General features: G+C 32.4%; 1 protein-coding gene and 1 long non-coding RNA gene across 2 annotated transcripts; one reads left to right on the top strand and one right to left on the bottom strand.

The window, feature by feature from the left end:
- The first annotated feature begins 2,639 nt into the window (after positions 1–2,639).
- Positions 2,640–6,979, top strand: LOC134683128 (uncharacterized). Its single transcript, XM_063542245.1, has 3 exons — positions 2,640–2,874; positions 3,781–4,037; positions 6,357–6,979. The coding sequence occupies exons 1-3, from the start codon at positions 2,824–2,826 to the stop codon at positions 6,712–6,714; spliced, it is 666 nt and encodes a 221-aa protein (XP_063398315.1). The 5' UTR covers positions 2,640–2,823; the 3' UTR covers positions 6,715–6,979.
- A 10,033-nt stretch (positions 6,980–17,012) lies between these two features.
- Positions 17,013–23,649, bottom strand: LOC134683127 (uncharacterized). The gene is made up of 3 exons (XR_010100957.1): positions 23,627–23,649; positions 18,375–18,532; positions 17,013–17,198 (listed from the first exon to the last, which is right to left on the bottom strand). It is a non-coding gene; the product is annotated as an uncharacterized LOC134683127 (long non-coding RNA).
- Positions 23,650–23,855: the final 206 nt, after the last annotated feature.

Here is a 23,855-nt window from a genome sequence, read left to right as displayed (position 1 = left end):
TATAGTGACATTTGTTGCACGTAGTTCTAATGAAAATAATTTTGAAACCAATTGTTATTTTTCTGATATCAATACAATTACAGTAATGATGTATAAATGGTCCTCTACAATTGAACGTCCGTTAACGTTATAACGTGAAATTGTTATAACATTTAACGCGTACAGGAAAACGTATCTATGGTACATGTAGCAAAATTATTCTTCTTGCAGGATTTTTAATCCAATTACAGGTGTTAGTGTATCGCTGGTGATACGTTGTTTTTGAAACCAACAAGAAAGAAAGAAACAAAAGACGAAGTGACTGACAAAAACGATAGAAAAACATTTACTGGATAGAAAAGAGAAAACATTTATTTATTCGAAACGAGATTTGGAAACGTTGATTGTATTGGTAGAAACGGAGACGCTCTATGTATTTGGATAAGAGAAGAAGATGAAACCTTAACTGAATGGGTAAAAACATAGGTTTTGTCCTTGATCGGGAAACCATCAGCACTTTTCTTTTATTCACGAGCACATTTTTCACAGTTAATTTCCTCATGCTTGAACACTCAGTACTTAAAATTAAATTAAGTTATGATAATATCTGATCATATCGGAAGAACGACACACGTGAATAATTCATAATTCATTTAACGAGGTCATGATGAGAGAAAACGACACCATGTCAATAGAGAGAAGTGCGACCTTTGTGTGCATAACACGTTACTCGATAGGACACCTGAGGCGACTATTTGATAACAATATGTATGGACGTTTTATATAAATTATCCATTGTTATTAAAGACTTACACCATGGATGTTAATTTTCACAATTAAATTCTTAACTGCAGAAACTGCTACACAACAAATATTTCATAATTCGTCTAAAAGTGAATTTTTGACTTTTATACCATATACGTATAATAAATTAGACTCCCTATTGTACAAGAAGTTCTTATGTCACATCCAATATGGTTCTGTTGTAATGGTTCATTGATTTACCTTTGATGTTAAAAAGAACATCCATGGACAGTGACCTTTTGTTGTTTGTGATCTTGGAGGCACTGCGATTTTGTAGGTGTCACTGGTATATTTGAAACCTATAAAAGAAGGTGTATTAGTGAAAGGCAGGGTTTTATTTGACGATACCACCAACATAGAAAATATGCTAGGTTGCCGGCTCTAGGTAAGAGCAGGCCAATTTTGACAGTAAAACGATTTTGCTTACAGCTATGCGATTCAAAGAACTAATAATTATATCAAAAGCATATTGTATCAAGTGTAAATCTTTTCATTTGTGACTTAATTGATACAAATGAATGCTCAAAAAATTTTCTTTTAACACATTCCTATTTTCTCTTTGACTGATAAATGTTGTTAAACGATTATATATTATACTAGTATAATAGTCCCAGATGATATGTATCATGTGTATTTTATATCATATTACTGTTCTTAATCAACTATACATGATATATGAGGAATAATTTGATTCTTTTATGTTGACAATGCACATTTTCGTAGTATTTTTTAAAAGTAAATATTAAAACTAACTCTTTACAACGAACCAGCAAAATAACACTTTCCCTATATTGCTGGTGCCGGCAAAATGGCCACCGACTTAGTAAAATGCACATTTTACCATCTTTCTTTTATTCTTTTTTTGAGTTTTAAAGCTGTCTCATTCTTGTCTTTGAAGTAAATAAAACCTGCTTCTGATCCCTATATTATGTTAAATCACATGTCTCAAGCTCATGGATCAAAATGAAGTCGAATTATTGTTTAAAACGATAATGAATCACCGTTGTTTTGACAAAAATGGAAGTAAACTGACCGCTTATAGCAAATGAATATTCATTATACCATGGTATACTGTCAATGTTAATATTTGAATACAAATGAAATGCTTGTTTATGGTGAGTTTATTATAGCTTATGTCGCTTTACTGAAAGGAAGAGTGATGGTGATACTAAACACGTATAGAATAGATCACCTTAAAAAAAGTGTGATGTGCATCAGCATGATCAAGAAAGGAAAGTGTATGGGTTTGATTGATGGACCTGGGGTCAACATGCAATCGTTCTAAAATATTATGATTTTTTGTAATATTACCTTTAAAAAGTAAGTTAGCATACCCTGATACATTGGAAGGAACTCTCATACGATTTCATATAACATAAAAATACATGAGATAATTACAAACAAAACTAAGTATTAATAACTTGTTAGGTTCATTCAAATGCAAACATTCATGTATGTAAATTATATCTATGTAATGTAAATAATGTCATTGCAAAGCAGACAATTTTTCTCTTGACTTATGAGATGTTATAATTTTGTCAATAAGTGATATTATATATTTGTTTTAAAAAATATTGGAAAACATAGGAACAGTATGAAATCGATGTAATATTCGTTTAGGTTATTTTAAATTATATTACAGTACTGCTTTAAACTATTATGTACTTTTGATAAGACACTCATGTCTATGGATGTTATTTAAGTACATTGTAGGTGTTTAAATGGAAGATCCTATTACAAGGAAACACCGTATTGAACTTCACCCGATTTAATGGTTGAATGGATACAAAAAAAATTATTAAAATGCAGTGTTAGAGTCCGGGTGTGAATTTATAGAAACCATAAACATGAAATATAGTAACGATCTAATAACCCATATAAGTGTTACACAGAAATAAACGAAATACGTTTCGCAGAACCATCTTATATGTTTGCAAATAATATTTAAAGTTTACGCCACATTAATATTTCCCTATATTGAATCTGTTTATGCGCAACTTTGCTAGATTCATTAAATTAAGTGATATGTATTGAGTATAAATGTTTAATTCTACAGTAGATGATACACTTATGGACGAAGCTACAGTAAAGGTGAGGCATTTCTATTATTTGTTTGTTAGCTCTCAAAACATCAGAGATAGGTGATACTTTTTTTATCTTTATATTCATTCTGTTCAACCTGAAATAAATTATGCATGTGCAAAAATATTTATGAATAGCTTATATATCACGTATATCTAGGCAAAACAATTATGTTGAATTGGAATAGGGCCGAATAAAGAGGATCTTAGAAGATAAACACAGTATTTGTAAGATGCAATTGACATGGTGTTATTACAGTTAAATAACATAATTAATATGAATGTCCAAAGAATAAATGTATATACTATCTAGGAGCATAGACTTATCTACAGACTACAAAAATACAATAATCTTTCTCAGCGTAGTCGAGTGATATGAATAAAATGTCGCTAGAAATTAAAGGACCACATGCATTGTCAATGAAATTAACAACGTCCGCATATGTAAAATAGCGATAAACAGATTATCATTGGTCATCTCAACTCGATTGCTTTTCTCACTTTCGTCGTACAGGCTGAAGCGAGAAAATCAATCTCGTTGAGATGACTAACGATAATCTATAATTATGACATATTTTTTTATTGTAAATTAATAGCTGGTGTGTCAAGTAAAACCCACACCTTTAGTGGAAAAGTCTTTTTTCACAGATCCTAAGAAATCGAATGTATTCATAATGTTTGGTCCGTTTGCTAATTTGAAAATGCATTATTTATGTAGTTTTTGTTAATTGTTATTAATACTTAGTTTTTGAAAAAGCTGCAAAATATAATTATATTCATAAAGTGCACATTATGTAGCCGGTTTACTCTGGACAGGATACCATTCCGAATGCATTGCATTGAATTCATTTTAAAAAGTTGACCAACATCTATAAACATTTAAGATAAAAAAAAATACTAACATCTTCACTTTAAGGTGTTATCGTGGATTGGATTATCGTCGACGGTTATCTACCGACACTATTTTCTGAAAATCTCAGACGACAAGGGAACGTTAACTGAATTCAAAGGAGAAGACAAGGACACATTAACTGAACGGGTAACAAAAGATAAAGGAACACTGACTGAATTTATACGAGAGGACAAAGGAACGACAACTAAATTGACCTGCAAAAATGAAGCAACATTAACTGAATGGAAAGGAAATTGTTGTTGTGTTTCAACATTTATGAGGTAAGAAAAGTGCAAATATAGTTTTAAATATCTAATTTTATAACTTCTAAGTATTGATCGTATATACAATTTCGTGCTGCGCTTTTATTTTTTTGTAATTTAAAGTATGACATAATGCTTAAATGGCACATACACGAAAAAGAAAGACCCTAACCTATCTGCGTTTTTTTTCCAGTTTGAAAGATCTAAATGGAAAAATACTGATACGAAATTGTGTTCGCATAAATCCAAATTTTCATTTTATAAAATAGTATTGCGTTTAACATGTTTAATATTTTCGAAGATATGAATAAAAGAGTGCAACAAACGAATGTATTATAAAAATCATAAAGCATATAAAGTTATGCTCCAGATATTGTCTGTTTTGAATGCTGTAATATGCTACTTGTATTATCATGTTAAACTTGTGTACGCGACCATTCACTGTTATATAAATTGTATTGATTGCTCACTTCAAATTCCAATGCCTTTTTCCGAATGTAATCATGTATAAACAATTGTTTTATATCGATGCCACCTTTTTTTCTGGTGTCATGTGGTATTGTGATATATATCATACGTGATGTTGAAGAACAGTTATGTTAGTATTTTTTACCTTATCTTGTTCTACTAATCATGGTTATAGCTTGTTATTTAGTTTCGACATTGATCTACTATGTTTTATGTATCAGCATTTGTGAGTTCGGTTTTTGAAATGATGTCTGTTGCATACGTTACGTTGTCGCTATGTACAGTGCGCGGTAAAATCAAACACAATTTTATCATATTGGTTTTTAAATAAAACATACCAATGACATAAAGTTCTTATTCGTTCGCCAGGCTCGCAGTAGTCTATATGCACATCAAACTCGTTAGTAGCGCTTGCAGGTGAAACTTCCATTTGTTTCCCTATAAGTCTTTGTTAAATTTGCACTTTCGAAAAAATTAGGCAGAATTTATCTGTGTTTCAAATAAAGAAATACTTGGCATGAATAAAATTTTATCTTGTTCAGTACTACAGACAAAGGAGTAGGTCCGGTAAGGGCCGACTTTTGCCTCAAATTCCAAGTTCATCTAACGAAAGATTGTAGACCTTTTGTAAACACTTAAGTGTCTATTTCAAATGATTCGATTAGTTTATTTGAAAGATTTTAACTGATTTAGTCATTAAAAACGATTCGATTCAAGCTTAAATATGAGTAATCTTTCAAGTATGCCAAAAAACGTGCTTTTCAGATGTTTTTTTGCCAAAAATTAAATTGGCCGCATCCGTGTTCATCCTCAACTTTTATAAATATTATGTATCATCACCAAATACAACTTGCATTTCAATATTATGAATGAACACATTATGCGGCCACTTTCATTAGAGACGGAAACCGTCTAAAATTTAACTAAAACGCTAAAATTGTGAAGATTTCAGTAATTTAGCATGACTTAATGATGCTAGTAACCGATATATGTGCATTGTATGGGCAAAAACAGCACATATTTATGCAGCAGAAGCATTAAACTTTCCAATTCATAGCTTAAAGATTACATTTTCACAATATTGTAAAACTGCTATATTTTGGGGCCAAAAAGGGGTCTTACTGATCCTACTCCTTTTTACATAATATTTCATTGCATATAAGATAATAACCATCACGGGAAGTTAAACTATCAAACGTTCACTACTTTTTTCCTGTTTACAAGCTTAAGTACTCATGTAGCCTCAAGTTTACAAAAACAGTTTGTAGAAACACCAAATAAAAAAAGAATGGTGCTTTTATCAAACAAGATAAAGGTTTATTACTCAGAATTTGTTAACTTCAATGAAATGTTGGATTAATTTCCCGCAACTGTCAAATTCAAAGGAACATTTTTGTTCGACCCTTTTTGTTTGCAACCTGGTGATTTGGTGGTATTACACCTGGATTTAAAAAGTTGATAGACAAAATCAAATACAAGGTTGAAGATTAAATTAAATATGAAAAAAAAAAATGGAAAAATTGGGTCAAATATGGTTAAGGTCTCTGTCTAGGGGTAGAGAATCCTTACTGCTACGAATAATTTAATTTTTACAAACTGTAAATTAAGATACATATTGTTTATTGCATTTAAAAAAACAGTGATGACTTATTGACATTTAATACATTTTGGTCCACTATTGCTCGGTTCATCTATGCTAGAAAATCCGTAGTTGTTCGAGCATTTCTAAATTGTATGTACTATATATTTGAAAAATGAAAATAACCTCTCCTGTAAAACCATTTGTTATGTTTTCGTCTTGAAGTAGAAATACAAATTCATTGTAGAACAGTTAGCATCCACAAATAGTAATGGAACTTTTCTTTTTAGACCATTGTTTGAACCAGGACAACCATCAGCTGTAAATATGTCTCCAAAGACAGTTGTTTTAACATGGGATGCACCGAATGCAGGAACTCAATTTGTGCACCATTATGAAATACATTGTAAAGAAAGACAGATGAGCGAGAGTGACTGTTTTAGATCTACTGGCAATTCTAATAAATACATCGTACATGGCTTGAAGGAAAACACGGAGTATGAATTTACAGTTCAGGCCATTAAAGTTAAGGGAACTAAAGGACCTTGTAGCAAAGCTATTAAGATTTCAACCACTACAAGTTCACATAATAGCATGGAAGGGATAGGATATTTCTGGTTTAGTTTTATTCTTAAGAAATTTGGGTGAAACGATGTTTCATGATATTATGCATGATGAATATATTTTTAAAGTTGTATGATTAACATAATAACGGAGTGGGTAGCATATCAACATTAAACCTGATATAATTAATTTTGTTTTTACGAGAAATCATTCTGTAAAAATGCGAAATAATTTTTTACACAAATTATATTGACTTAATAAGTCTTAAACATATTGCTTTTATTTCTGTAAGTAACATCTCGCTGTACATGTATAATGGTGAAATTATATAATTACACGACTCTCTTGACGTGCATGCTATTCCTTTGATGCTTATTGGTTGTTTCACTTTTTGGTTAAATGATTGTTTAATATCTGCATTACTTTAACACAAAAGTACATACAGACAATGTATATCATTGGCGAAAAAAAACGTTCTTTTAATTCGTCAAAATGACTTTTGTTTCGAGATGATGTACTAAAGTGTTTACGCCATTGTGTTTGTCAACTACTAGTGTTAAGATAATCCCCATATTTATATAAAAAAAAAGGACTGGTATATTCCGTCTACGTTAATTACAACCTTAGTTTTAGTTCATCTACATTTTTACGAACTCAAAATGTAAAGTTGGAATGTAACTTGTTTTTCAACCTATCATCAAATGACTGTCTGCTTTTCTACAAGTATCTACAACTGATAGTCTCTCAGCAACGACAGAAGTGTCAGGAATAGAATGCATTTAATGAGATTGCATTATTCAACCCAACGAACGTGAATCTCAAAATCAGAATATTTGAGGCAGGGAAGTCTAAACTATATAACGAAGTTTAACTATTTTTTCTTGTTTTATTTTGTTACATCCCTGTGCCAAATACTGTGTGTGCTCTCCCCACTCAACAAGAACGTAAATCGTTGTAGTCAAGGGTGTGCTTATTATTAAAGGTATATAATAATTGCCTACATCCACGTCTTCTGAACTCTAGTGGACAGTAGTTTCATTCGTATTCTTATCAGATCTCTTTATTTTGTTTAAGATCAACTTTGTCAGAACGAGTCCCGATCTGGCATATAACAGTTTATATACAGATAGTGATTGAACGCGACGAAAATATCTAAACAACACTGACATTTCCGCAATTAAGAAGTCTGAAAAATTCTATGGAAGACTGAAAATGACTCATCATTATACATGTTATATTTTTCAGTCTTTCAAAGGCAGTTCAGATCAAAATGACAATTTCGGTTTAACCTTTGTTTTCTAACGCTATAGAAACTGCAGTTTGTATATCATTTTGAGATCATAATATCATACTTTTAACACAAAAGCGCATTAAAACAAGATAGAACCTAATATACAGCAAGATTGTCGAAAAAGGGGGGAGGGGGGTATTTTGACTGTAGCTCTTAGCATTTAACATGGCTGTTAGCATACACACAAATAATAATGATATTTTTTATACATGTTTCTGTGATCTATGCACTCATCTGGATTTACCGTAAACAGGTACATGTACTCAACATAACTAGTTGTTAACCCAATGGCCCGTTTTATGCATTTGTTAGTCTTGTTTCCTTTTCCATTTCTCGTACCCTTCGACCATAATTAAATTGTCAAAAGAAATGTATGAAGGTCAGGTACTCATTTTAGTAAAATACGATGGTTGTCCTCATATATGGTCTATGAATTTGACGCAAAAAATATTAAAATGGAGGCAACCGAAATTAGTCAAATTAATGACATTCTTCATTGGTGTGTACTAATATGACGCCATAATAACATCCCAATTTTTCTTATACAGAAGCACATGATGAACTAAAGTTTCTAACACGTAACAACTTAAGAACACTTTCTAAACAAGTGGAACAGATTAATTGGAAAACAGTTAGTATTTCAGCTGACGAATGTGTAAAACAAAAGTGAAAGTAGTCAACTATGCTCTATGTGGTGTTCAAAAGACTTCTTTTATTAGGTCTTTCCACTTTTCTGTGGAAAGACCTATTGTTTTTCTTCTGATTATTTTTTTTTTTTTTTTCTTCCGCCTAATTTTCTTCTTGCGATAAACATTTGTTTCGCAATATGTTGCTTAGATATTTGGTATATGATATCGAACAGTTTATGCGCTTTTGAAATTAACCCTGCGTAAACGAATACTTTTCTTTGTAGGAGTTATCTCCCCAAACACTGTTTTCCTTGTTAGCGCATCTCCTTCGCAACCGTAAAATATTATGACAAATTTATTTTACAAAATTGCTCGTTATATCCTTCGCATGATTTGTCCTATTTCTTGACCGAAGTGATATGAACGCTCCATATGAGAGTTATTTCCCCTTATGCATTTGATATAAGTGATATGCACTTCTATCTTGTAAACCATAAGTGCTAGAGACCAAGGATCTTTTGATTTGAGGTCCATGGTCCAAAAAAATAAAAATTAGGTCAAGGTCAAAGGTCAAGGTCATATTCTAATTTTTGAATTTGGCTTATTTCCACAAATTTCCAGAAACCGTATAAGATATCGACATATTATTTTTTCTAAATTGTTAGTTGCGACATGTCGTAACACATAAATTTTGATTGCAAGAGTACGTTAAACGTAAAAGTGAGTTTTCTCCCCTCTTGTATTTAAAAATACGCGTTTGGTGATATAACTGATTAACCAAATATTATTAAGACCTATGGTCTTTTGATTTGAGGTCCTTGGTTTATGACCTTGAAATTGATCTCAAGGTCATAGATTAATTTGACGTTCTAGTTTTTGACCTTTGCTTTCAGCTCATATGTATACATGATATAGCCATGAGACTTTTGGCAAAAGGTATCAAACCATTTAACCTTGAAAAAAACAACCGGAAGTGACCTTGTGTTAACCGGAAGTAGCTATTTTTTGTACTTTATTAATAAAAAAGTATATAGAACCAGATCATTTTGGAATCAGTGTCAATTAAATATTCAAATATTATCGGAAGTAGCATTTTTCAAACCGGAAGTAACAAATTATCTCCCTTATTTAAAAAAATATTGTATAGAAACCATATATTTCTGGAATCAGCGTACAATAACCTATCAGTTGACTATTGAAATGTCACATGTGATATTTGTGGAACTCTTTTTCGACTGTATATTAAAATGCGTACAATACAATATTTGCACCAAATTACTGTCGATTCAATAATATGTTTTAAACTTCTCAAATAGGTAAATTAAATTTCAAAGGTAAATATTATGAAATAAGATCAACATAGAATACATACAATTCAAATGTTAACTTATACAATTTGGTTCCAACTAGCTATTTAAATTCATTAAAATGTTGAATGCCGTACGATGACATTCACTTATTTATTTATGTGTCATTTTGGTGTCTTATGGAGCGTTTTTTAATTGACAATCACACTAGATCTTTCTTTTTTATAAACACTTATTTTACCAAATCAAATAAAATACCTGAATGTGTGAATATTTAAACCGATTCTTCGAAAAAATTTAATAGGCTCATACACAAGGACAATCATTTCGCAATTTCTACTATCGCTTAACTGAATGCATCATTTGAAGGTTTTCAGAATTGACAAAAGCAGAAAGAAAGGATCGAAGTTGTTGACAGTTCAACGGGTACATCGGTTTGTAATCTTCATATTTTCCTAAAAAATTCTGGATATGTATTGACCTTAAATGAATGCAAATAAAGCATTATTAGATAAAAATAAATCTACGAACTACATATTATATATTAACTGGTTTACATTTATTACTGGCTCAATGTGCAAGGTAGGAGATGTATATTAATTTTGTGATTTTCACGATTACAAAAACAAGTAGAACAACATATTTGTTAGATGCAATAAATACAGGTTTTATATTTGTGACAGGTCAATCCACTTTCAATTAATAGCGTGTATACTTGATAAATATATATACACATGGAAAAAAGTATTGCAACACCTTGATTTTTTAAAATTATTTGTGTATAATATTATTGAAACATAGTTTACGATAACATTGGCATTGAAACGAACAAAAAATGTTTAAAAAAATGATTTATATAACCACAATTTCAATAACAAAATGAATTGTTTTTTGTACAAAAAAACGCATTTGACAAGTTTCACTGTAGTCGCACTTTACAATGTCAGACATTACAAAATTAATCTTCAGATGACTGTTCACATCATGGTTGATCGTTATACGCCAAAGAATTAGTACTTTGTGCGCAGCCTCCATTCAAACGGATAACAGCATCTTAACGTCTTCTGATTCCTGCCATAAATCGACTAATTTGTTGCTAAGGTAGCAGCAACCATTTCTGATGAAGGGAATTGTTTATTTCATGTTGTGTTTGAACTGGGGTGTCCTTTCGCTCACTTTCCGCCCAATAGTGTCCCATATAAGCTCAATTTGGTTCAAAGCCGGGCTACGATCGGGCCAAGGAAAATGAACCAAATTCCATTTGAACATTGGATCTTCCTCCACGATGCTAATTTCCAACTTTGGCGAGCTCTGCACTACATTGGATACGGAAAACTGTAAGTCTGCTCGTTAGCAAAGGTCTCCGAAATGGTATTATCGCACTGTAACCAGTAGCGATGAGTTGATCTCGAACAGTTCTTGTTAAAAGGCTCTTGTATGGCCAACACTCTCATTTTAGGATTGTCTTGTATGCAATGGGTTTCCTTCTGACCAACCTTCATTATGCTTGATTTTCTCTAGCAAATGGAATAGGGGGTCTTCATTATCTCAGAAGGTCTTTTACAGCGTTTATTGCCTGATTTTTATTCTCAAAACGACTTCAGTGGCATGGTGATGACCAACAATGCGTGCAGTTGTTACAGCGACAGCCCTGCTTCTCTTATGCTGATAATCTGCCATCTTGCTGCAGTTAAGAGTTGTCAAGGACCCATTATAAGGTGTCAATCACATAATTTTAAAAACTTGGTTATTTAAAGTGCTGAAAACAATGAGGATCAAAACATCTTTGTTGCTGTTTACGGGTACAGTAGCTGCATGTGCAGATAAAAACTTATCGAGTCGATATTTATTGATTAAACTCAGGTGATACTTAAATAATGTTTAACTAGTTCTATTTTACCAAATTACATCACAAAAAAATAATGAGTGTTTTTTTTAATTCAATTTCAATTTGGTGTTGCAATACTTTTTTCCAGGTGTATATATACCATTTTAAAAACATGCATATTTTTCATGGCCAATATATACTACGTATAACATATTTATGTACAAAGATAAGTTCACCTTTCTTCTCTCGTAAGAGGGGTTAGAAAGATGTATTATCCAATATGGTGCAGGAGGGCTCTAAGTGCCAGTTTGATAATCAAGAAATATAGTGAAAACTTACTGCAGATAACTCTATTGATGGTGATGCAATCTACCCTCCGGTATCTTATTGTTAAAGATTTAACAATATTTGCATTGATTTTAAAGCTTCACAAATCTTGACGAAACGATAATCAAAAGCATCGATTTATCTTACAGATATATTTATAAAAATAATTATGTTAAACATGTTATAATATTAACAAATAGTAACTATTTAAATTGGATAGTTATTTTTCCTTATTATTGTTCAGATATTCAAACTAGTGTTCTGATAGAATTTGATATATGCAATGTGAAAAATATATGTCGGTTTAAGAACACAAAAAATCTGGAAAATAATTTTGACCACCTGATAATTACTACTAGTATTGGTACACGTACATTTTTTGGAATACGTAAAACAACTGAATAATTAGGTTGTGTAAACTTGAATGTATCTGTTTATAATTTGGTAAGCTATCTGGTGTCAATACTAGTATTATAAGATGTATCTGCATCTAGTACACTTGGAACAATAAAAAGCATGGTACTAATTTTTCAAATAATATCTACGAGAATTGTGGAAAATATTATTTTTTAAGTGTCAAACATTTGTTTGAAGTACTTTATAAAAGGCATGCAAATATTTGTGCATTCTTTACTGTTCAAAGTTTTGATTGTATGCCCTATATACCATTTATTACTACAATAACAAGATATAACAAAATGGATCTTGTGTCCACGATGTTATGCCACACACATAAAGTGTTAATATTTTTTGTTCACCAGATCCGGATTTCGACAATAAGTGTCTCTTCAGTAATGTTAGCGATCGAAACGGTTAGTCAAATGCGTTTTGTTTAAATATACTTCTTCACTTATTTGATCTTTTGGAAAATATTGTTTGTGCTGTATTTAGACCCTTCTACAACGAAATTTGTTTTACATGTCTTGAAGGAGATAGACATTAAAGATCTCATCATAGAATTATGTATATAACTTTTAACACACCATTGTTTAAACCAGGTCAGACATCTTTTTCAGATAGAACTTCAACAACGGTTATTTAAGGTTGGATGAATCATATGAATAAAATACGTCATACATGGCTCCAATGAAAACACCGATTATGCATTTATAGCTCAGACCTTCAAACATGCCCACGACTGGCAGTTGATATCATAGCAAACAAAGCAAGGTTTATCACTTTTTTTTTTAAATGGGGAAAGTGATTTGCATAATGTATTCATAATTCAAAAGCTATGGTTTATCATTTGTCCGTTTGAAAAAAGATATGAATATTTATAGTGTTATGATGTGTTTTCCACGAAATGAAAAAAAACATTCGTTTGCAAACGCTATACTTATCGAGTTGTTGATTTTGATTGACAAAATATGTCAAACTTATATTGATTATACTTTTGTTAGTAAAATCTGGAAGTTTTGTTACTCGATAGAAATTTCTTATTGTATGTCATGCTATCGAAGCAAATTGTTTGTTTAACAAATGTATAAATATTGTTGGAGACAGATGAAGTTTTATATGAACGAAGTATTCTATTTAAATGAAGACTATTAAGTTTTACATGTTTTATTTGACAAGGGATATGTAAATAAATTGCAAAATTGAAAAGGTTGTATGCAGAGAATTGGTATCGGAATCCGTTTGTCTTTAGATGATACGTCATTAGACCTGATGCTTGTGACGACTATTTGACGACATCTAGCTAATAAACATAATCTCTGAGGTAGAACTTTATTTCATAATCCACTTTTTCGAAAATATTGTTGAATCTTTGAATTGTTTTGATGAGCAAAAATGTAGAAGGAGTATCATACACATGATCAACACATTCCTGTTAGTATTAACTGACCAAACAAATAATAATCTTCATTTACGACAGGTACACTCAAGACCAAGTATTTTAAAACCCAAGTTGATAAGATACTTTAGTACATATATTAACGACTTAGTACTGGACGTAAATATAATTGACGAACCTTCAAAGGTCAATTTTACAGAAAGGAGAATGTACTTTAGTTCCTTAATAAGTCTTGAATTTCTCAACGGAGACAATTCAAAATGTATATGATAACTCATCATAGACAAATGACTATTTGTTTACTATGAATACCCTCTGAGTCGTAGGTCTATTCAGAGAAATTTCTAGCGATTACAATTCATAATTTCAAATATACCATTTGCTTTTTTTCTAGAACTTAAAATACTGATTTCGTAATGAAAGTGTGCATACAAAACGCATATACAAATCGTAATTTCCCAGTGACGGTAGCGTTTACATTATCAGTACAAAGGCATTGGGTTCATAAGTTATTAATAATACACTAGCAAGATAACAAGTCTAATTGATTTATTATACTTTTAATTGTATGACACTTTTTGTGATAAAATTTAGTAAAAACGATCTATATTGAATGCGTAAGAAAAAAACATTCGGCATAACAAGTAATTAGTGTAATACAAATGTCCGGTGCAATAAAAAACCCATTTCTTATCATAATTCCCAATTATTTGCCATAATGTTATTCTCAATGTTAATGCAAAAGGGAGTGCAATGCTTTATTTCCAAAATATTGGCTAGTATTTTTGGATTTAATCATACTGTTATCGTCTTTATATTTGCAAACAATTTCATACACTTAAAAACAAGGTATAATTAATCAGTCATAACAGTAGTACAACAGATACTGTTACACAGGATTATTTAAATGAAGACTATGTATAGACAATATAAAGTAAAAGTAGTAAGATACGCGATATTTAGTGTCATGTATACTTCTGTTATCTTTCACTTGTTTAGCTAGCATTAAAACCAGGTTCAATCCACCATATTCTACATAAGATAATGCCTGTGTCAAGTCAGAAATATGATAGTTGTTATTCATGCGTTTGATGTGTTTGAGCTTTTGTTTTTGTCATTTGATTAGGGACGATCCGTTTTGAATTTCCTCAGAGTTCAGTTTTGTTGTGAGTTCACTTTTTGACATACTATTTCTGACCATGGTGTATTTTTAAAACGATCATATAATAGCCATCCCAATAGTATTTTAAGTATTAATGAGATATATGATTATGATCTGTCTCATGTGATGTCGGCGAAATTATTATTCAACTGTAACAGTATTTGTACCAATTAACTGTTGATGCAGTTTGAATTGAAGAATTTTGATGTGATTGAACAGAAATTGAAAGTATTCTTTAATATATATATATATGGAGTATTGAAAAGGATAAAGCACATGAGTGAGTACAAATGTATTACGAAGCATAATATATGTGGTAATTTACTAATGTAACTAATATGCACAGATATAGATTGAAATAATAATTACCAACAAAAAATTGTTTTTCTTCTATTAAAGCAGCATATTGTTCACTATTTATTACACACGATACAATAATAGTACACTACCAATAATTTATCTATACTTTTTTGGTACATTTCTACCCTCGTGCATATCAGTACTGTTAGGAAAGACTGAAAACTTATAATGTTATACTTTCAATGAAATCAGTACTGATTTTGTCAGTACTGTTTCAGTACTGATTTTGTCAGTACTGTTTCAGTACTGATTTTGACAGTACTGTTTCAGTACTGATTTTGACAGTACTGTTTCAGTACTGATTTTGTCAGTACTGTTTCAGTACTGATTTTGTCAGTACTGTTTCAGTACTGATTTTGACAGTACTGTTTTAGTACTGATTTTGACAGTACTGTTTCAGTACTGATTTTGATAGTACTGATTTCGTCAGTAATGATTCAGTACTGATTTCGTAAGTAGTGTTTCGTTACTAATTTCTTCAGTACTGTTAAAAAACTTTCATTATAACACTTTTTAAATCAGACTGTATCTGTATAGTGATGCCTAGTTGTTTTGTATATTTGGGGTGGGTTAATTGTTCTCTTTGACACTTACCCCATTTCCATTCATTTTCTTTATCGTGACATGTTAATGTTTTCGTTATGGTTTTTTTTATTTCTCTGATTTTTGTTGTCCTGAAGTGGTTCAGCTTTAGATCCAGCTCTTCGACAGTTACTTTAGCTTTTTTTTTTTTTTTTTTTAAATATTCTGGCTTTATGTCATATTTATTGTCAGAATTGCATCTTGTGTGGTCTACAAGGTTTATGTTTTTAATACTTATTAATACTTCTATTTGACAATACCATATTAAATGTATTTATATCTTGCTTGAGTCAAATCAGAACATATTGAACATTGGAACTCGATATATTACTTTTGAGAAGATGGGTGGATGGATTGATGTTATGTGATCCAGTGGCAAGTTAAGTGCAGGAAGAGGACATGATACTCAGATATAAATACAATGTAATTAACATATTTTGTACAGAACTAGACCAATAATGCACTGAGCTCCTTTTTAACATGCTAGTTCACCACAAGGAGAGAATCTGCTATAAGACATGTTCCCCTACATGAACAGGTACCTTCAGACTGAACAGTGTATGTTTTTCTCCTTTTACTGTGAGCTGAGCGAATATTCAGAATGCGACCACTTTTTTTAGTCTAACTTCTCATAAATAAATTTCCAATTATATGCTCAATGTAAGATGTTTAATGGTTAAATACATTCCTATAAAACTGCAGAGCGTATTTTACGAAAAGAATATATGAAATTTAGAGCTACAATTTTTAGGCATCCCGTTAACGGGGAGTTGAAAGGGTAAGAACTACATTACTCAGTATAGCATGTTCACATGAGGACTGATGACTTTCAGAAACTCTTGGTTTGTAGTTCCTCAGAAATCTCTGATTGATTTGAATCTTACAGACATACAAACAAAGGTACATTTTGTAAAATAAGCATAAAAATTTAAAGAAAGATTTCCAACAGACTGATTAATGTCTGACGGAGGTCATTTGGTACATAATTAACCTTTTGGATTTTTGAACATATATGGTTTGCTTTTCAAAAAAAATAATTTTTATTGACTGAATAAAACAAGCTGAAGAACTCAAATGTTTGTTCTATCTTCTTATCAACTGCAATAACTTCCATCGAAATACAATAAACAGTAATCTTAAGAATGAACAGCATTAAAAAGTAAAAAAATGTGTTTTTCTCTCTCTCAATTTAATGGGTTTTTTTAGTAACTGTTTCATAATTCTGCTTCAATGTTATTTTCCATTGCTCTTCCTATGCATGTGCTATATATCTTTGCCAACTTGTTTCTGGAAAGGAAAAAGTGGATTATAACATTTATCATTTTGTTAAAGTCCAATAATAAGATTAAACATAGGTCAACCATGACATAATGTGAATCAGTGTACATGCATTGCTAAAGGTGGTATAACGTTAATTTTACAAGGTTTATATTATACAGGGAGAAAAATGAAAGAAAAAAAAATGGAACAATGTTTGATTTACCTACTTGAAAACTGGCCTTGAAGTCATTAAACTTTCGAGTCAGTTATTTATGCAAACTCCAAAATCAACAAATCAACCAATCAAAATGCTGGATTTCAATTTTCGACCACAATTTTTTTTCTCCGGGCACTGAGAAAATTTTGTATGACTTTAGGACCTGATCTTATACGATTTGGAGAAGAATTTTAGCGTCCCAAGTCTGGGTTCATGGCAAATATCCATGTTTTCAATACGGGCTGCACTTTTAACATTTTTAATTTGTTTTGTTATAAATTAGGTCGTTAATTTTTCTGAATTAAATTGTTTCATATATTGTTTATGTCATGGTCTTTTGTAGCCGACAATACGGTATTGGTTTTCTCATTGTTGAAGTCTGCACAGTTGTATATTATTGTTCACATTCACATCGTCTCAAATTTGGTAGATAGTTGTCTTAGTGACAATCCTACAACTTTTTATCATTTTATACATATTCAATAGTTTAAAAATTAAATAAAAGTCTTCTTTTTGTGATTTTTTTCATTATTAGTACCAGTGGAAATTCTCATTATAATAAATTACAATCTTTTAAATCTGTTATTCGGTTACAGAGAAGGAGATCTTTGTTTATATTTCCTTTAGTTCAACTATGTCCTGCTGTAATACTCTGACATCTTTGGATCGGCAACAAAACACATATGTATTAATATAATCTTATTTTTCGAGCACAATATCAATGCAATCTGTGAAACAGTTATATAAGAAGTTGTGCGTACGGATTATGTACTTCCCGTAGACTTCTTTGTTAACTTTAATGATATATTTCAATTGTTGAAGAATTGTATTTCTACTCTTTATTTTTTTGAACTTGCTCGCTGTTGGTTTGTTGTCATATGAACACACTACAACATTTCATGATATTGAAATAAAATTATAGGAATAATGGAAATACTTACTTTAAAAAAAATCATAATTGAGTGTAAAACTATATATATACCTACCTTTCAAATTAGTTCAATGTTCTACTGTCACCTTTCATACCAGTTCTATCTCTATCTCATGTTTTATCTGTTCATGACAATTTTTAGTCGTTGATCCAAAACTTTATTTTCCTCATAGACTTAGTCTTTGTGTTCTGGTGGGATCCATTTTTAGATACCTATAACAATAGATCATACTGCATCAAATACTTTGCATGCATTTATAAAAAAGTTGTTTTTCCCAACATGCATGTTATGGTATTAATTATGGACGTAACACTTTGTAAATTGTCCTTTGAAAAAATACATCATGAGATAAAGTTTGTATCGATGATTTACAAAATTCTGTAAAGTGGTTCAGGAGTTATTGATGACACTTACGTGGGACATAAGGACAAGATATGTCCCATATGTGAACACATTCTCACTAAGAAAATGTCACCAGAAGTGCAAGTCAATCATCACAACGGATAATGTTTATGTGATACAGTAAAAACAGTAAAACCATTGGTAGTAAAATTGTGCAGGATGTTTAATTTTCAACAAATGTAAGATTGGTCACCTTTAATCGGATGCCTCATATAGCATGTATAGAAAGAGAGTGCCATGATCTCTACAGGTTAATAACTATTGCAACAACTCTTTGAGAGGCCGTCGGTGGCCTTTTGTCTGAATATGCAGCAGGGCAAATTCCTGTCCACCTTCAATATATGCTTTCGTTGTCCAGTGGCAGTCCAAGTTTCATTGACCTTCTTTCACCCAAGATGACATCTTTTACAGGACTTACCTATTGAACTTATTTAACAATTGTTTTGAACATGCATGTAATATTTGCCACTGGACTTTAAGCAAATTTTTAATACATGTACTCTAATATGTTATTATTTTGAGGAATCTCAGTAGGATCATTTTAAACTATGGGGATTATCCTCTTAAAATATAAATATTATTCATACAAAGTATTGTTCAATAATTATGTGTCGGATTACTAGTATTCGTGTGTCGGTCCAATGGGTCGTCGGACTAATAGGGCGTCAGGCTATTGGGGTGTCGGACCAATATCGTGTCCGAACAGAAAGATTTAAAAGGCAAAAAAAAAAAAAAAAAAATGTGCAACTTATAAAAGGGTCAGGTCTGGAAGTGGTTTCTTCATTTCTGTATTCTGTAATATTCTATATCATTTTTCACTTTTTATTATTAATTTTGCCTGTTATTCTCTTTTCTTCATATGCAAGCACCACACTATTATCGATTCTTCATTGCTTCTGTCTACTTTATAACAACAATGGGAATAATATGAAAGCCAGCCAAATAGGACATTGAAAAATTGTCTGTTTTCTGTTTCGTGGTTTATTCTTGCTTGTCGTTGGAGACAAACTTTGTCTTTCTGTCTCTTTAGTTTGTGTGTATTATTATAAATTTAACGAATGTAACACAAATTTGCCATCTTTAAACAAATTTGTTGAACATTGCGTCCGTTATTTAATCTCTTTTTAACAGAAGAAAAAAACTCAGATTAAATATAATCAACAGAAGTAAAAAAAAAACTATGAACTAAGTCTTTGAAGTTAGATGCATGATTTTTGTTATTATATGTTAGTGGCTTTAAACTAGATGTCAGTAACTGCAAGTACTCTCAAATCTGTATTTAGTGACCTTTTTTGTTGAGTAACTGTAACGTCCATTATGTTTTTGTTACTGAGATGTATTTCTATTTGCATTCATCTGTTATTTAAAGTTAAATAATCCTTTTTCAACTGAATTTTATAGTTTGTTGTTATGTAGTACTGTTAAAACTCTGTTCCAGGTTTAGGGGGAAGACCCTAGCATGTTTAACCTCACCACATTCTGTATATATGTTCCTGTCCGAAGTTAGGAGCCTGTAATTCAGTGGTTGTTGTTTGTTGGTGTGTTACATATCCATTGTTCGTTCATTTTTGTACATGAATAAGAACGTTAGTTTTCTAATTTGAATTCGTTGACATTTGTCATTTTGTTGCCTTTTTTAGCTGACTATGCGATATGGCTTTGCTCATTATTGATGGCCGTATGGTGACCTATATTTGTTAATTTCTGGTCATCTGATCTGCTGTGGAGAGTTGTGATTATTCCGCTCATTTTGGGTGCCATGATTGGCAAATAAAATATATGTTGTTGCTGTTGTTGTTGTTGTGTCGTTGGCAATAATACGGCATCTTTTTTTATAAACAAATATATATATACATAAGTACGTCTGAGTCAGTGACAACCCTACAACAGATGTATCCATCGGATCGCCATCAATGATGGTGATACATGGCTGTGTACATAATGTATATACAACTCGTCTAAACATCAACCCAACAATGTTAGATCTGTAAATTTGCTTTCGCAAATTTTTGGTTCTTCCCTCGCCGGGATTCGAACCCATGCTACTGTGATATCGTGACACCAAATCGCCTGCACTGCAGCCGTCCCGCTAGACCACACGACCACCTGGGCTCTCAAAAAAAGAGCTTTCGGTGGCCATATGTTACCTTTCCACGTCAGTTTTAATCTAGCGGCGTACTACAGTACATGATATATAAGGCATGAAGATGTTATTGTTACAGATCAGCTAAATTATCTATAGTAAAGGATCCTACAAATTAATGTAAGATACAGTCACAGAAAATAATTTTATTCATAAATACGTCTGAGTCAGTGACAACCCTACAACAGATGTATCCATCGGATCGCCATCAATGATGGTGATACATGGCTGTGTACATAATGTATATACAACTCGTCTAAACATCAACCCAACAATGTTAGATCTGTAAATTTGCTTTCGCAAATTTTTGGTTCTTCCCTCGCCGGGATTCGAAACCCATGCTACTGTGATATCGTGACACCAAATCGCCTGCACTGCAGCCGTCCCGCTAGACCACACGACCACCTGGGCTCTCAAAAAAAGAGCCTTCGGTGGCCATATGTTACCTTTCCACGTCAGTTTTAATCTAGCGGCGTACTACAGTACATGATATATAAGGCATGAAGATGTTATTGTTACAGATCAGCTAAATTATCCATAGTAAAGGATCCTACAAATTAATGTAAGATACAGTCACAGAAAATAATTATATTCATAAGTACGTCTGAGTCAGTGACAACCCTACAACAGATGTATCCATCGGATCGCCATCAATGATGGTGATACATGGCTGTGTACATAATGTATATACAACTCGTCTAAACATCAACCCAACAATGTTAGATCTGTAAATTTGCTTTCGCAAATTTTTGGTTCTTCCCTCGCCGGGATTCGAACCCATGCTACTGTGATATCGTGACACCAAATCGCCTGCACTGCAGCCGTCCCGCTAGACCACACGACCACCTGGGCTCTCAAAAAAAGAGCTTTCGGTGGCCATATGTTACCTTTCCACGTCAGTTTTAATCTAGCGGCGTACTACAGTACATGATATAAAGGCATGAAGATGTTATTGTTACAGATCAGCTAAATTATCTATAGTAAAGGATCCTACAAATTAATGTAAGATACAGTCACAGAAAATAATTATATTCATAAGTACGTCTGAGTCAGTGACAACCCTACAACAGATGTATCCATCGGATCGCCATCAATGATGGTGATACATGGCTGTGTACATAATGTATATACAACTCGTCTAAACATCAACCCAACAATGTTAGATCTGTAAATTTGCTTTCGCAAATTTTTGGTTCTTCCCTCGCCGGGATTCGAACCCATGCTACTGTGATATCGTGACACCAAATCGCCTGCACTGCAGCCGTCCCGCTAGACCACACGACCACCTGGGCTCTCAAAAAAAGAGCTTTCGGTGGCCATATGTTACCTTTCCACGTCAGTTTTAATCTAGCGGCGTACTACAGTACATGATATATAAGGCATGAAGATGTTATTGTTACAGATCAGCTAAATTATCTATAGTAAAGGATCCTACAAATTAATGTAAGATACAGTCACAGAAAATAATTATATTCATAAGTACGTCTGAGTCAGTGACAACCCTACAACAGATGTATCCATCGGATCGCCATCAATGATGGTGATACATGGCTGTGTACATAATGTATATACAACTCGTCTAAACATCAACCCAACAATGTTAGATCTGTAAATTTGCTTTTGCAAATTTTTGGTTCTTCCCTCGCCGGGATTCGAACCCATGCTACTGTGATATCGTGACACCAAATCGCCTGCACTGCAGCCGTCCCGCTAGACCACACGACCACCTGGGCTCTCAAAAAGCGAAAGCAAATTTACAGATCTAACATTGTTGGGTTGATGTTTAGACGAGTTGTATATATAACATAATGTATATACAACTCGTCTAAACATCAACCCAACAATGTTAGATCTGTAAATTTGCTTTCGCAAATTTTTGGTTCTTCCCTCGCCGGGATTCGAACCCATGCTACTGTGATATCGTGACACCAAATCGCCTGCACTGCAGCCGTCCCGCTAGACCACACGACCACCTGGGCTCTCAAAAAAAGAGCTTTCGGTGGCCATATGTTACCTTTCCACGTCAGTTTTAATCTAGCGGCGTACTACAGTACATGATATATAAGGCATGAAGATGTTATTGTTACAGATCAGCTAAATTATCTATAGTAAAGGATCCTACAAATTAATGTAAGATACAGTCACAGAAAATAATTATATTCATAAGTACGTCTGAGTCAGTGACAACCCTACAACAGATGTATCCATCGGATCGCCATCAATGATGGTGATACATGGCTGTGTACATAATGTATATACAACTCGTCTAAACATCAACCCAACAATGTTAGATCTGTAAATTTGCTTTCGCAAATTTTTGGTTCTTCCCTCGCCGGGATTCGAACCCATGCTACTGTGATATCGTGACACCAAATCGCCTGCACTGCAGCCGTCCCGCTAGACCACACGACCACCTGGGCTCTAAAAAAAGAGCTTTCGGTTGCCATATGTTACCTTTCCACGTCAGTTTTAATCTAGCGGCGTACTACAGTATATGATATATAAGGCATGAAGATGTTATTGTTACAGATCTATATATATGTAAATCGAATGTTCTGTTCCCTTATGAACCACATAAATTTGAACTAAATTCTTGAAGGGAAAGACATTGTTTTTGTATAAATGTCAACAGAATATAGAATGTTGTGTCAACAGTATACAGAATGTTGATTCCGGCAAAATATATGATCTGACAGGATGCTCACGGAATAAAACTTTTGATGAAAGAAGACATAGCCTACATTTGACTTGTAAAACATACATGAACAATAGCAATCCGTAGACGATTCGAAAAGGATCCGCCATCTCTGACTTGTCGTAACAATCGTCTCTTTCTGTAACTTTAAGAATTTCTGCAAGTGGCTGGTAAACCGATATTTTCTCTGCTGTATTTCTGTATCCTATCCTTCTCGGGTGATCTACTGTCTCAAATTTTGCCGTTGATGTTATTATCGTCATCACAAAAGCGCGTCAATATGGAACATACAATT

Source organism: Mytilus trossulus, chromosome 9 (genome assembly GCF_036588685.1).
Source record: "Mytilus trossulus isolate FHL-02 chromosome 9, PNRI_Mtr1.1.1.hap1, whole genome shotgun sequence".
NCBI classification, from domain to species: Eukaryota; Metazoa; Mollusca; class Bivalvia; order Mytilida; family Mytilidae; genus Mytilus; species Mytilus trossulus.
The sequence above is the reverse complement of the archived record's forward strand: the minus strand, read 5'-3'. Positions and strand labels throughout refer to the sequence as shown.